The 16,186-nt window shown below is 34.4% G+C and overlaps 1 protein-coding gene across 1 annotated transcript in view; it reads right to left on the reverse strand.

Annotated features, from left to right (window-relative positions):
* Positions 1-16,186, reverse strand: part of LOC103270873 (usherin-like) — a 248,790-nt gene that overhangs the window by 28,555 nt on the left and 204,049 nt on the right. Inside the window, exon 16 of the mRNA XM_008068382.1 lies at positions 3,112-3,270. Within this exon, the coding sequence (XP_008066573.1) occupies positions 3,112-3,270 (159 nt within the window). The remainder of the gene's footprint in view (positions 1-3,111; positions 3,271-16,186) is intronic.

The following is a 16,186-nucleotide window of genomic DNA, read 5'->3' on the forward strand; positions in this document are numbered from 1 at the left end:
TCCTCTAGTTTCCCTGTAGAAGGATTTCTCTAGAGTGACACTGAAGGGATATCTCCCCACTCATGCCATTCCAAGTCTGACTGTAGATTTGTTGGAGAAGGGGGTGTAAAACAAAGCATACTCAGACCAGCCCCTTGGTTTTTCTCTCTTTTTATCTGTCTTCCTGTAGGAAAGAGGGTATATTCTCTAATCTGGCTTTCATTAATAGTAAGGATGATTTTTATTTTATTTATTTATAACATCTACCTATTATGTCTAGTGCTCCTTTGGTTCCAAACCCAAATAAGAAAAATAAACAATAGAAGTTACTGACCACTCCCTAAACCTGCAACACTAACACAAGAGGGCTATTTCCTCCAATAACTGCTCTCTTCACATTCATGATACTTAAGATATCTATGAGCAACCCAGATTGGGGATGCAGCAGAGATAATATTAGGTGTTGTTTACATACAATTTCCAAAATGCTAACGTTACCTCGACCTTGAATAAGAGATAAAATGCACCTTATTTTTTTAAAAGTTGATTATTGAGAAACTTTAAAATTATTTCACATTATTTGTGTGCTATTACTAATAACAAATAATTTGAAAGCTTTAAAGATAGCACACTGGTGTATAATGATCCTTGAATGGAAACTAGTGTCCTAGAGAATCTCATAGTATACCAGTCCAGAGAGGAAGTTTCCATTCTAACAAATAATTCTGTAATAGTCTCAACCAAACGATCAAACTTGCTTGGAAGACAACACTATTAATTTTCTTTGAAAAGTTCAGTGATTTTTCCACCTATAATTCCTAATGCCTTTATTTAACCCAAAGATTTGTGTTCATCCAGCTGAATATAAATAGTGTTTCCTTTCCATATTACACATGCTAGCCACGCACTGGAAATAGAGTAATAAACATGAGGGTATTATTAGAATGATACAAAGTTCTGACAGTGTTAACCAATTGTTCTTACTGTTCAAATGCCATCATGCAGATAATTTTCACATCATTAATTATAGTGATTGTCAAGAAATGCCAGAAGTGGCATTTTTTAATGAAAAATAAGGTTTTGGGAAATAATACCTTGTTTAATAGGATTATATAAATGTCTGATTAGTGAATGAATACACATTTATTATATAAGAAACTGTTATTTGGATTCCATATTATTGTAATCATGAAAAACAGTCAGAGTTTTGTACTCAGAGGTAATGTTCTATGAAATAGATCATAATATGTTACCATGGAAAACATGCCTCTGGCTTGAATGATACCACTGGTAGTTTTAAGTTTAATTTTGCTATTGAATTTAGCTGTATGGAAAATAGGGTGACTTTAATTCGCAACTTTGGAAATAATTCAACCAGTGGTACTGTCATCCTTAAAATAATTTTCAATATTTTTTATAACTCCTCTCTTCTTCTACCACAAAAGTTTAAGTTTCAGGACACCTGGATCATGCTGATATTTGGAAGAAAATAACATTCTAGTAGCAGGTTTTTAGGATGCTTTGCCAACATGGCAGATGTAGACAGATGTTCATTTCCTTTGCAATCTGCATCATGAAGTTCAGAGTTTCCATTAACTTTAAAGAAGACTTGGAATACTGAAGAGACATGTAGAACTAAGAGAAAGTGGTGGACATAATAAGCTAAATTCAAGTCATATTAGATTAGATGGACAGTGTAACCCACCATAATGCATACAAAATAAAACTGTATGCTATGCAGGAGTTTTAAAGCTAATTAATATGTTAAAACAAGGCAACCTCTTAATCATTTTAAGGAAGGTTACGGAACTTCAGTGTTTTGACATAGCTTTATACACTTTTCTAACAAATTATGCATGTTAAAGCAGAATTTAGAAAATTGGGTGTTAAACAGAGAGAATAACATAGAATCTTGTTGGAATCACTGTTCAAGATCCCTTAAACTAGTTTCTTAGACTAGAAAGTAACTAAACCTGACTAGAAGCAAAAATGAGAAAAGACAGAGCTGGAAGAATGTAAGCATTTCTATTTTTTATTCAGTCTTGAGGGAAGCTATATCTAAAATATCTGAATAAATGTTTTTTAAAGACAATGGATCTCAATATTTTGATTTCTACAAGCTGCTTTAAAATCTTCATAGAAGTTACAGATGCAAAGGTAGACTTCATAGCTTGTTAATAGCCTTCCCCATTCAAAAATTCATGTTGGTTGCTGTGTTCTTTCTGTTTGGAAATGTAGAAATCACAATGTATGCACAAAATTACTATGTGCTTGAGTGTTATTTCCAGATTAAAAATTTCTTTGTCTAACCTGAGAATTTTAAAAGTTTAATGTATTTATTAGAAGTACTCGATAAATTTACTGTATTATTTACAACCAAAGAAAAGGCTTGCAAGCCTCCCAGTATTTTAAAGTTAAAATACTATAACTATTATATCATAAATTATAATATTATAATTCACAGATTATTTTAATACCTTTTAACTACCTTAAACAATATGTCATAAACATTCTTCATTTATTGATATATAAACTAATATATTATTGTACAGGCAATCATAGTTTACAACTTATTTAACAATATACCAGGATTCTGTTATGTCCTATGCTATAATTTATTTTAAAATTTTTGGACATGTGAATCATTTTCAAAATTTTGTTATTACATATAGTATAGCTATGGACTTTTTTTGTGATTTAGTATCCATTTAAGACTATTCACTTGAGATAAACTCCCTAAAATAGGTGTGATGGGTCAAGTGGTATGCACAAAGGGAAGGTTTTTCATACATTTTAACAGTTTATTGCACACAAAAAGTTTTACTAATGAACTCACACAGACACCCCAGCACTTTATAATAGTTCCAGCCTCCCCATATCCTCGCCAATCCTGGATGGGGTCATTTTGTTCATCTTTGCGAATTAGATAAGTATTAGTGTTATCATATAATAAGCATCTCATTTTTAATGCATTTCTTTGAATACCAGTAAGATTTGTAAGTCTCTCTCTGCTTGAAACACTGCTAAGTGGAGGAAAACCACAACAGCATTTATCCTCAGTGTCAAAGAACTTAACTAATGTATCAATTCTTAGAATATTTTATCTTTCTATTACAAAACACTTAAACTCACTGTATGGGTATCGATCTTCAGTGGTATAGATTTCAATACCATCCCTGAGTAAACTGTAAGTAAGCAAGTGAGCATTTGGAGAATCAGGAGGACTCCAGGAGAGGTTGATAGTAGAAGAACTTTGAACTTGTCCTCTGGGTGGAGGTTGCTGGGATGGAGCTAAATTACAACGGAAAGAACACTTATTAGCAAAAGCAATCAATAAACATACAAGTAAACTGAAATGAGATATCCAGCAAAGAGGTCTTTCTGATTCAGGATTACTTTATCAAGAAGACGTGTGGTTTATCAAGACATAAATAAATAAACAAAGGGTATGCATCATGTGTTCTCTAAAACAAAGTTTTTTATCCATAAGCATAAAAAAATTTATAGATCAAAGCAGCTGACATAAATATAGATGGAGAAATAAAACCACAATAGTTTGCATTAACCATTTCTTTCTTTGCTTTTTTTTTTTTTTGAGAAACAATTCAAGAATGAGTAATACTTATTTTGTACATAATTATTTTAAAAATTGACAGACGTTTGATGGAAACTTGAAATTTAAGTAGCATAAACTTTTGGGTTTTTAAGAGGAACTTTTCCATTTCATTAAGCAAGATGTCTTATCTTGCTTCACAGAGCACAGTGAAGCAAGCAAAATAAGAATAATATTTGGGCTGGGCTCAGTGGCTCAGCCTGTAATCCCAGCACTTTGGGAGACTGAGATAAGTGGACTGCCTGAGTCAGCAGTTTCAAGACCCACCCAAGTAACTTGGTGAGACCTCGTCTCTACAATAAATCAAAAATTAGCCGGGCATGGTAGCGTGCCTGTAGTTCCAGCTACTTGGAAGGTTGTGGTGGAAGGATCGCTGGAGCCCAGCAGACCGAGGCTGCGGTGGCAGAGAGTGTGCCACTGCACTCCAGTCTGGGTGTCAAAATGAGACTCCAACTCAAAAAAAAAAAAAAAAAAGAATATTTGGTGATCTAAATAGCTAAGGATGTTAGATAATGTAAGTATTATGAAGAAGCAGTTTGAATATACTATGTGAATATACTAACACCTGCTAGAGGTCTTTTAAAGATATAATGTGATTGCTTATCAGGCACGTAAGCACATTCAGCTAACTACTTTATTGACATTTTGCAAAAATATATTGCCATTAAAACATTGCCTTCTGTCACTGTAAATTTTCCTTAGTCTTAATTTTTCTCAATAATAGTGAGCTTTTATTTTTGTTTTTGTTTTTTTCCAGTATATGCAAAGTTAACGGAGAAAAACAACATCTAAATATTTTTTAAGGACAATCAGCCACCAGTTTATTTACCCATTTCAGGTTTAAACAAGATGTGTAATCCTCCATCCATTTAGAGAAGTACAACCTATTCAAACAGTCTCATTAAACATCAAAGGAAAGGTTGCATGTTGTATTAATTTTTAAGTCATTAATCTTTTTTTGTGAAGGTGATTTTAAAATCACATACAGAAACAAATCCACCAAATAATTATCAATATTTTATATGAAATATCTACAGTTGCTGGGTGACTCATTCAGAATTAAAAGAGAAAAAACAAAGTACACTCAAATGATTTGGGAAGAGCTTAATAAAGGAACTATTTTCAAAAGGGTGGTCAAAAGAAATGATGCAGTACTCTGGGGCATGGAAACAGCCAAGTTTCTTTATTGTTTATGTCAGGGTCCTCAAGACCACCCTGACCCCTATGTTTAATGATTCACTAGGAAGACTCACAGGATTCATCAAAAAGTCCTACACATGGCTAAGATTTATTACATTGAAAGTACAGATTTTATCAACAGGTGGAAAAGGCACATCAGTAAAGTACTGGGAAAACAGGCACAAGCTTCCAAGAATCCTCTTCCGGGGAGACATACCATGTTTGATTTCCTCCAAGGCATTGCGAAAATGTGTGTAAAGTGCTGTCAATAAGGTAAGCTCATTAGAAATTAAGTGTCCAGGGTTTTATGTAAGTAGCCTCTATCTATCATTTACTCAAATTTCAGACTCCCAGAAAGAAAGGTATTAAGCATAAACCACATCATTTGTACAAATGTTTGGTTTCAATGAACTACTCTAATCAGTTCTGGGGATGGTAGGGGCTAAAAAGTCAGCCAAGGGCCAATTTTGTAAGCAGGTCTTTCTAAAGATAAGCAGTCAGGCCTACTATGTTAACTCTTCTCTGCACACTATCCCTGGCTTAAGCTGGGAGACAGAAGTTAGGGACAGAAGAGGCTTTATGAAGAGCATCACCTGACAGGATCTGTGATCACACATGGAAGGATACAGCTAACTCAAGGCCACTCCTACATGGAGACAGGGAGTAGGGGATTAACCACTCTGACTTCTCTTTCTACTTGTCCCCAGATGCTTGGTGGGTTCCTTCTAGTAGTTGAAGTTGACTGACTAAAAGTCAGAGGGCAAGAGACCCTGCTGATGCAAACCTTGTAGAATCTTGGAGGACAGAGCAGAGTGGAGAAGTATGGAATAGGAACAAAGGTATTCTGCACACGAGGCAAAGACTTTCAACTAAGAGCTATTGCTAATTCATCAGTAATTATGAGTGATACACTCCATATAAAGATATAATACAATTAAATAATAACATTTTAAAGATAAGATTTCAAAGAGCACAGCTGGATATTATGAAAAATATTGCATACATAATATTTTGTCCATTTTGTCCATGGTTCCCTGTTCATAACTTCCATAGTCCTTGATTTCCTAAGTGACTAAAACAATAAGCATATCTTCTGTTAAAGTTTTTGGTCTTTTGTCCTTGGTTCCTGAAGCAGCTTTAGGACAGTTTCAGAGTAATAAAGGTGAAACATGGTCTTTAGTTATAAGGTTGGGGCACTTTAGGGCTCAGAAAATAGGATCTTTCTCTCTTTTCACCTGCTCCTTTTTCCCTCCAAATCAGGCCACAAAAACTAAAAATATACTCTAATCTTCCCCTTCCTTTTTGTTTGGAGCAGGACATAAAGAAATTCTCTGACCTACTTTGCCTGATTGTAGGTCATAAGACCCTCATTTCAGAAGTGGTCCAGCCCCACACCCAGGAGGAAGAAATGCTGCACAGAAAGGCCAAGAAAAATCTAAACAGACAGGTCTTGTTGGGTTTTCCCACTTAGTCTATTAGTATTAAATCATATTATTTTCATCCAATCATATTTCTACAAGGATGCCCATACTTTAGTCGTGCTTATCCCATGAAGTCCCCTTAAATGGCCCACGAAGATGGGTAAGGAGAACTTTCAGAGAGCTAAATATGTTGGAACTTCTTGGACTGGGATGTGACTGGAGAGGACATGGAAGTCCCACATTCCTTCCCATATGACTTGCCCTGTGCATTTCTTCATCTGTATCCTTTGTAATACCCTTTATCATAAATTGATAAGCATAAGCAAGTATTTAACTGAACACAAGAAAAGAGTTGTGGGTATCTCAATTTATAGGCAGTGGGTCAGGAGCTTGTGGTTGGCATCAGAGTGGGGGGCAGTCTTGGGGAATGAGTCCTCACCCTGTGGGATCTGACACCATCTCCAGGTAGACAGTATCAGAATGAAACTGGGTTGGAGGATACCCAGCTGGTGTCTGCTGCAGAATTGATTGCTTATTTGATGTGTGGGGGAAAATTCCCACATATCTAGTCATGAAAGTATTGTGTTGATTGTGGTGTGAGAGCAGAGAAAAAAACATTAGTTTTTTCAACACAACACTTAATGTGAAATAAACAAAAGTCCATATATTATGAATAGGCTTTCTAAAGAAAATGTTTGATCCTAAGGCAGATAATATTTACAACAAATTTTGTTTAATATTCAGGCTTGATATACTCTCATGGCTCCCTTTTGGTCTTGTTTTTCTTTTGGAATTTGTATTGTTATATTAAAATTCCAATAGTTCATATGCCTATTTAGATGTACAACAGTAGTACAATTGTCTCAAAATGACACATAAAAAAGAATTATTTTCTAACAGCACCACATATTTTTGAATGCAGAGATTTGCAATATTTGATATGGTCACTACATTGGTTGAGCACTGTCAATGCGTTTGATCCTTTCAGTGGATTTGAATTTAGGGTTTGAAATCCTATTGTTCTGAGTGATCTCTCAGAGAAACAAAGCACTGAGTATCACATGTTCTCACTCATAAGTGGACCTTGAACAACTACCACAATATTATAAGAAAAGGATTGATAGTAGCGGGAAATTACGGAGGGGAGGGGGACGGGGAGGTAGGATTGACAGTAGTGGAAATCTGCCTGGGGAAGGGGGGGTACACCCCATCAAAAAGGGTACCTGCACAGTGAATATTTGTATACCTAACCCTGAAATGTACCCCACAATTTTAAAATAAAAAAACTTTAAAGTTTAAAAAAAAAAGAAACCCTATTGTTCTAAGTAGAACCACAAAGACTCAGAAACTGCCTCATCTATAATACTCTCAAAGAACTTTGCAATCCATGGCAATTTAATATTTTTTTAGTGAACATTAGTGATATTATCTAAAACTCTACATGCTATCAGGAACATAACAGATTTCAGAATTAGAGCAATCAAAGCTGACCTTCAGATGATTTTCTAAGACAGCGAAATACTTTTGAGATGACTAAAAGAGAGATAGATGTTTCACTCTCATGTCAAAGGATGTAGAAAATGATTTGCATTACATGAAAATTTCCTTGGCAACAAACATTTAAGTTGATTACTTGCTATGGCCATCTCTACCACAATCTGTCCAGCTTCACAGCATAAATAGTGCCTGTTTGGCATTATAGCTGGAATTTTCGTAAACCTGAATATTTAGATGTCTTAACATCACTTGGAAAATAAATATTACTAAATCCTGGGCGTGAGATAACTTGAACCCATCCTTTATGTGCTCAAAGTAGAATTCTGAGAAAATATTCCCACATTCATTCATCAAAATTGCAAAATCTTTGCATATGCCAGACTGTCTTTTACAGAATGAAAGTATAACCTTGTGACTATACCATCTGTGTGGGAGCTATGAGCTTGAATTCCAGCTTGGAACTTTGGTAGTTGTCTGACTGTAGTCAAATACTGATTGGACTCTGAACCTTTTCTCATTTAGAGTAAAAGAATGATAGTGTTTCCTTCTCGGGTTATTGTGATGATAAAGTGTGTGTGTGTGTGTGTTTGTATCAAGTAATTGTTCAGTAAATATTACCTTTTAAAATACTACCTTATTCCTTTATCCTTAAAATATGTTGCAAGGCCTCTTTGATTCTTTATATCCCTAGAACTGTAAAGAGCCTCACTGGCAAGAGGTACACACAAATAATATTTACTAATGGGAAAATTATATTCTATTTTAATATCCTAATAATAAAGTGATCACACATATATCCTGCATGAAACTCATAAGTCTAATGCCACAAAGACACTGGAGTGCAGCACATGATTAAGCATAAAAAAACAGTGAGTAGAAATAACATTGTTGAATTATACTATAGGCTGCCAGAGTACACAGATAAAATGGATTATGCTTTCTTTATTTAAATCCCAAACCAGATAATTAAATAACATATAGCAATGATGGTGGGTGGGGACTCCAAACATCTAAATTCTTTTTTTTTATTTCACAATATTTCATACTTTATTTTAAACATGTTACATTAATAAGCTCACTTAAACCTGACAACAACTCTATGAGGTAGTTACTATGACCATTTTATAGATTTAAAAAAATGTTCAATTATATGTCTGGTGTCACATTTAGTGTTAGTGCAGCCTAATCCAAACCTACTTCTCTAAAGCACTTACAAACTCATTAAAACTTTCAGAGGCCATCTAAATTCTTTGTGAAAGTCTCATTCTGCTAAAAGAGCAGCATTGCGGATTTATAAACTGTACTCTTAGTAATTACAAGAGAAAATAATGATGAGAAGAACTAGTAATCTGGACATGACTTTTGCAACAGGTGATCGGTTGGAAACAGGGAAGAACCAGGAATATCAGATAAAACATTCTTTCTCCTCTATCTTTCTCAGCTGGGGGCACTGACCTGTGAAGATGGGAGCCTAGACTCCCTCTACTTTTTTGCTTTGCTAAGTCCTACATGGTGCCAGTTGGATGACCACCAAATCCACATTCAGGACATGCCCTATGCCTATGAGAGCACACCCAAAAGTCCCACACATCCCTTCTACTCACAAGATTTTAGCCAGGAAATGAATGACATGGCAAAGCCTAACTACAGGAAGAGATGAGGCCATGCACCCAAGTTCTGAATCTTTGCATATAGAACAAGTGGATGATGATTATTAAGAAAAAATGCAAAAACATCTTCCACAGATGAGATTAAAAAATATAAACATCACAGAAAAATTATAAAACATACTTAAGAAGAAAAAGAGGCAAGGGTCTTCTGATTATAGCAGCCTGAAGAATTTGACAATGTAAAACTGGACAAAATTACATTCAATTCTAGGAACTTAAAATTAGCCAAAAGTAGACAATGAATTGCAAACATGTATTCTTGACAAAATGGTAGAGCTTTGAGTAGGAACAGAAGAAGTGTGGGGACTTTTTGGTCTGGGATTGCTCCCACATCCCCAGTTTTATAGTCACATGTGATCATTTTAAAAGAATAGGACTGACTATAAATATCAGTATCCTTGATACCATAGAAGCCTGACTTAATTTGGGGCTGGGAGCAAAAATCTATGGTTCTGCCAGCTAAAACTGTTAGTCTCAATTGGGAACAAGAAGGAAAACTTACTGATTTACTAGACTTGAGGATGTGCTCCCAGCTAGGGAACTGGTGAATTTACCAAAAATAAACCTGGTGATCCTGGATATGAGAGAGAAATAACAGGGCTGAGGCAAGCCACCCACAGATCCCAGGCTCATTGAAAAACTATAGTTGTGTGGAGAAAAGCCAAGAGAGCTGGTGAAGGCCAAGGGAGAATGAAGAACTAGCTAAAGTTCTGAATGTATTTTCCAACCCATTCATATATTGATTGGCAGAAGACGGAAGTCTTCCAGAAGTCTGGAAGTATTTGAGCATAAGTGTTGCCCAAATTGTTGGCTGATCCAGACACAGAGGTGACCCCTAGAGGCAGGCTTAAGTAAAAATTTAAATTAAAAATACCTGGTAAGATAAAGGGCATACAAAGCCTGGGTACCAGGTTCACTATCAGGGAAAGAAAGGGCGCAATAGAAGCCCAGATCTCACCTGCACACAATTTACTTACATGGTAAATCCAAACATGTACCCGTAACTTTAAAATAAAATAGAATAAAATAAAATATACAAAAATATAAATTAATTAAAAAACTGATTAGAGACAGCAGCAGTTGCAGAGGAGAAAGTTTTCCACAGATTGTCTATGCAAATTACTAAAAATAGTTTAACAATCTAAATGTTTTCAACATAAAATTACAAGTAATTCAGTGAAACTAGGAACCATGCTTATTAAAAAAACAAAACAACACAATAGACAACAGAAGCTAACTGAATGGTCACCAATATTGAGCTAGCAAACAAAAAACAAAATCTGTCACCAATAATTCTATATCTACAAAAATTATCCATCATAATGAGAGTAAAATAAAGATATTCTCAGATAATTATTTTAATAACTGTAAAAATGGATTTCTAGAAGATTAGCTCTTTTAAAATATTTTAAGAATTTTTTAGAGAGTAAATTGAATCTGTGAGAAGGAAGAACATCAGAAATGGTAAATATGTGGGTAAATATTCAAGACTGTGTGTATATATATATTATATTCTTTTTTCTTCTTTCAAATTATTTTAAAAACCTAAGATTATTTAAAAAATTAGTGTAATATTGGTTTTGTTTATATATAATATATGTTATATATCATATTATTTTATTGCATATTATATAATATACCATATATTATATATATTATGTAAACTACCAATAAGTTAATTTATCATGGTTACATGACACAATGTCAACATATAAAAATAAACTGTATTTCACTATACTAGTAACTAATCTGAAAATGAAATTAGGAAAACAGTTACAGCCACAATAGCATTGAAAAAATAAAACATTTAGGACTGCTTTTAACAAAAGAGTTGCAAAATCAGTACACTGCAAACTGTACAACACTGCTAAGAGAAATTAAAAATCTACATAAATGGAATATCATACAATTTTCACAGGCTAAATGACTCAATACTGTTAAGACGTCAATTCTACATTTAAATTATTTAAATTAATCTTTAGATTTAATACAACCTCTACCCAAACACCCAAAAAGCTTCTTTGTAAAAGTTGGCAAGGAGATACAGTAAGTCCCCTATATACAAATGAGTTCTGGTCAGAGAGCGCATTTGTAAGTACAATTTGTTTGTGAGTTCAACAAAGTTAGCCTAGGTACTCAACTAACACAATCTGCTATATAGTACTGTACGGTACTAGGTTTATAGTACTTTTCACACAAATAATAGATAAACAAATATAAAAAATAAAGAAAATATTTTAAATCTTATAGTATAATACCTTGACAAGTACATCAGACACACGAACTAACTTAAGTGACTGTACATGTGAGTGTATGTTTGCATCTTTGAAAGTTCACAACTTGAAGATTCATATGTAGATGACATACCGTACTAAGTTGTACAGGCAGTCCTGTTCAACTTGATGATTTTTCAACTTTATGATGGTGTGAAAATGATATGCATTCAGTAGGCTTCGCAACTTACCATGGGTCAACAAAATTTTGAAAAAAAATTGCAACACAGCATTTGATTTCAAAACTGTAAAGCCACAATAACCAGAACAGTATGGTATTGGTTTAAGAATAGGCATATAGGTCAGTGGAATGAAGAGAGAACATACACTTTTACAGTCAATTTCTATTTTTTTAAATTGTGGCAAAATATACATGGCATAAAATTTACTATTTTTAAGTGTACAAGTCTGTGACATTAAGTATATTCACTATGTTACATAAGCATCACCACTATCCATTTCCAGAACTTTTTCATCATTCTAAATGAAAATTCTGTACCCATTAACTCTGCAGTTTCTCTCCCCCCTTGGCCTCTGGTCTTCCTGTGTCCATGAATTTTCCTATTCTAGATACCTCAAATAAGTGGAATCATACAGTATTTTTCCTTTTGGGTCTAACTTATTTTAAGTAGCATAACATTTTCAAAATTTACCCATGTAGCATGTATCAGAATTTCATTCACTTTTTTATGGAATGTGTGCAATATACTACATTTTCTTCAGTCGTCTTTTGATAAAGGTCTTCACTACTGTTTAACTATTGTGAATAATGATGCTACGAACACTGGTATACAAATTATCTGTTTCAGTTCCTGTTTTCAATACTCTATATCCTAGGAGTAGATTTGCTGGCTTACCTAGTAATTCTATGCTTACATTTTTGAGGAATCATCAAACTTTTCCACAGTAACTGCATCATTTATTCTCACGGCAGTACATAATGGTTCCAATTTCCCACAACACTTTTTAAAAAAAATCATAGCCAATTAAATCAGTGTGAAATGACATTTCTTTGTGCTTTTCATTTGATGACTTGCAGTTATTTACATATTGTGGGTATTAATCCTTTACCAAATATGTAATTTATACATATTTTTGCCCATTCTGTGGACTGTATTTTCACTCTCAACAGTGTACTATGATGCACAGAAGTTTTAATTTTGACGAATTCCAAGTTATCAATTTTCTTTTGCCTAGGCTTTTATGGTCATATCTAAGAAATCCTTTACAAATTCAATGTCTTGAAGATACTCCCCTATGTTTTCTCTTGAGTTTTGTAGTTTTAGTTCTAAAGTTTAGGTCTTTGATCTATTTTGTGTTTACTGCTGTGTGAGGAGTAAAAAAAGTACCACCTTGTTAATTACTGTAACTTTGTTGCTATTTTTGAAGTCAGGAAGTATGTAATCTTTTTAAAGATTGTCTTGGTTACTGGGGTCACTTAAGATTTCATATAAATTTTAGGATTGTTTAAAAAAATTCTGTAAAAATTGCCATTGGGATTTTGATAGAGACTGCATTGAATCTACAGATTGCTTTGAATAGAATTGATACTGTAACAACATTAGACCTTTTCATCCATTAACATCGGATGTCTTTCCATTAATTTATGTCTTCCTCTTTCAGCAGTGTTTTGTAGTTCTCAGAGTAGATGTTTTCATCTTTTTGGTTGAATCTTTGATGCATTGCAAATAAAATTGTTTCTTAATTTTCTTTTCAGATTGTTCACTGCTAATTTATAGAAACACAACTGATTTTGTATGTTGATAATATAACATGTAACATTGATTAATTAATTTATTAGCTCTAGTAGTTTAGTTGTGGATTCTTTTTAATGTTCAACATATAAGATTATATCATCAGAAAATAAACATTGCTTTCTATCTAATTTTGAAAGTTTTTTTTTTCTTTCCCAATTGATCTGGCTAATAGGTCTAGGACAATATAGAAAGGAAGACACAAAAGTGAGTATATTTGTCTTGTGCCTGTGTCTAAAAAAAAAAAATGTTCAGTTTTTCATCATTGAGGATAATGTTAGCTATGGGGTCAAATAATTTTTTACATAGCTGTTTAACCAATTCCATGGGGAAAGGATAATAATTTCAACAAGGGTTACAGGAATATTTGGCTATCCATCTGTCAAAAAATACCCAATAGAATAAAGAACTTAGGTGCTTACCTTGTACTCTGTACAAAATTAATTCAGAATATTTCACGTCTAGATGTAAAAGTTAAAAATATAAAACTAAGATGAAAACAGAGGGAAAAAAACTTTTTGCATTGAGTCCAAGATTTCTTAGACGGAACACAAAAACATAATCCAGAAAAGAAAAAACCTGGTACATTAGACTTCATAAAAATTAAAAACTCTTGCACTTTAAAGTATACCATTAAGAAAATGAAAAACTAGCCGGGTTCGGTGGCTCAGCCTGTAATCCCACGCTTTGGGAGGCTGAGGTGAGTGGATTGCCTGAGCCCACAGGTTTGAGACCTGCCTAGGCAACTTGGCGAGACCTCATCTCTACAATAAATCAAAAAAAAAAAAAAATTAGCCAGGCGTGGTAGCACACACCTGTAATTCCAGCTACTTGGAAGGCTGAGGCAGAAGGATTGCCGGAGCCCAGCAGGTCGAGGTTGCGGTGGCCAGGAGCGTGCCACTGCACTCCAGTCTGGGTGACAGAGTGAGACTCCAACTCAAAATAAAAAAGAAGAAAGTGAAAAACTAATCCACAAAATGGTAGTGAATATTTAGATTTTATTCTAAATAGATTAATAATTCTTTAATTCAATAAGAAAAACAATTCAATCAAAACACGGACAAATGTTTGAAAAATATCTTACCAAAGAAAACAAGTGAAAGAAAAGCAATGCACATGAAAAGATGCTTGGCAACATTAGTCATAGGGAAAATGCAAATTAAATCCACTACACACCTACTAAATGGCTATAATGATATGAAGTCATAGCCAAATATTGCTGAAGACATAGGGTAACTGGATCTCTCATAAATTGCAGTTGCAAATGTAAAATGGTACAGCCATTTTGAAAAATAACTTGGCAGGTTTTTAAAAAATTAAAAATACACACATCATACAAACCAGTCTTCTTATTCCCAGTTACACCCCAAAGAAATAAAATACGTGTCCATACAAAGACTTGTAACTGCATGATCATGGGAACATTATTTATAACAGACAAATACTAGAAACATTCTATATATCAACTGATCATTGAATAAACAAAATAAAGTATATAGCCATAAAATGCTATACTACTCAGCAGTTAAAAGGAACAAACTACACAGATATGCAACTATGCAGATGAACTTCAAAAAGAGCTTCCTAAGAAAAAGAAGTTAGAGACAAAAGCCTAAATATTATAAAAAGTCTAAATGTTGAGTGACTTCACTTATATAAAACTCCTGACCGGGTGTGGTGGCTCAAGCCGGTAGTCCCAGCAATTTGGGAGGCTGAGGCGGGGGGATTGCCTGAGGTCATGGGTTCGAGAACAGCCTGGGCAACCTGGCGGGACCTCATCTCTACAACAAATCAAAAAATGAGCAGGGCATGGTACCGCATGCCTGTAGTTCTGGCCACTTGGAAGGCTGAGGTAGAAGGATTGCCAGAGTCCAGCAGGTCGATGCTGGGGTGGTTGTGAGCGTGCCATTGCACTCCTGCCTGGGCAATAGAGTGAGACTCCAACTCAAAAAAAAAAAAAAAGTAAAGTAAAGAAAAAAAAAAACTGGGAAGAAAAGAAAAGAAAAAAAAAACTCCTGGGAAAGACACAATTACTGCATCAAAAATCACATAACTAGTTGCTTGGGGCTAGAAGTGGGAGTAGGAATTAACTGGAAATGGGCATAGAGAACTTTGCTGAAATGATACAAGTGTTTTACAGCTAGATTGTGTTATGTTTGCACAAGTATAAATTTACTAAAATTCATCAAACTGTATATTTATCAATCATATGATATGTAAATTATACTTTAATAAAACTGTTAAGAAAAGGAGAGTGATTTGAGTTATCACATATTCTCACTCATAAGCAGACCTTGAACAATTATCCTAATACTATAAGAAAAGGATTGTCAGTAATGGGAAATTACGGGGAGGCAGGGGTGGGGGAGTGGGGAGAGGGAAAGGCAGTAGTGGGATTCTGCCGGGGGAGGGGGGACACACTTCATCAACAAGGGTACTTACTTAATGAACATCTGTATACTTAACCCTGATTTGTGTCCCATATCTTTAACTTTATTTTATGTTTAAAAATTTATCTATTTATTTATTATAAAGATGTGGGGTACAATTCTGGGCTAGGTGTACAAACATTGATCATGCAGGTATCCTTGTTGGTGAGGTGTGCCCCTCCCTCCCCTAGCAGTCTTCCCCAACCACCAGTTCTACCCCCCCTTCCCCTGACAGTTTTCCGCTACTGTCAATTACTTTCTTATAGCATTTATAATTGTTCAAGGTCACCTTATGAGCGAGAACATATGGAACTCAGTTCTTTGTTTCTGTGATAAATCACTATGATCGACTCCAAATCCATCCAATTTGC

This window comes from Carlito syrichta, unplaced genomic scaffold (assembly GCF_000164805.1).
Source record: "Carlito syrichta isolate Samal-C Ts95f unplaced genomic scaffold, Tarsius_syrichta-2.0.1 Scaffold310619, whole genome shotgun sequence".
Lineage (NCBI taxonomy): Eukaryota > Metazoa > Chordata > Mammalia > Primates > Tarsiidae > Carlito > Carlito syrichta.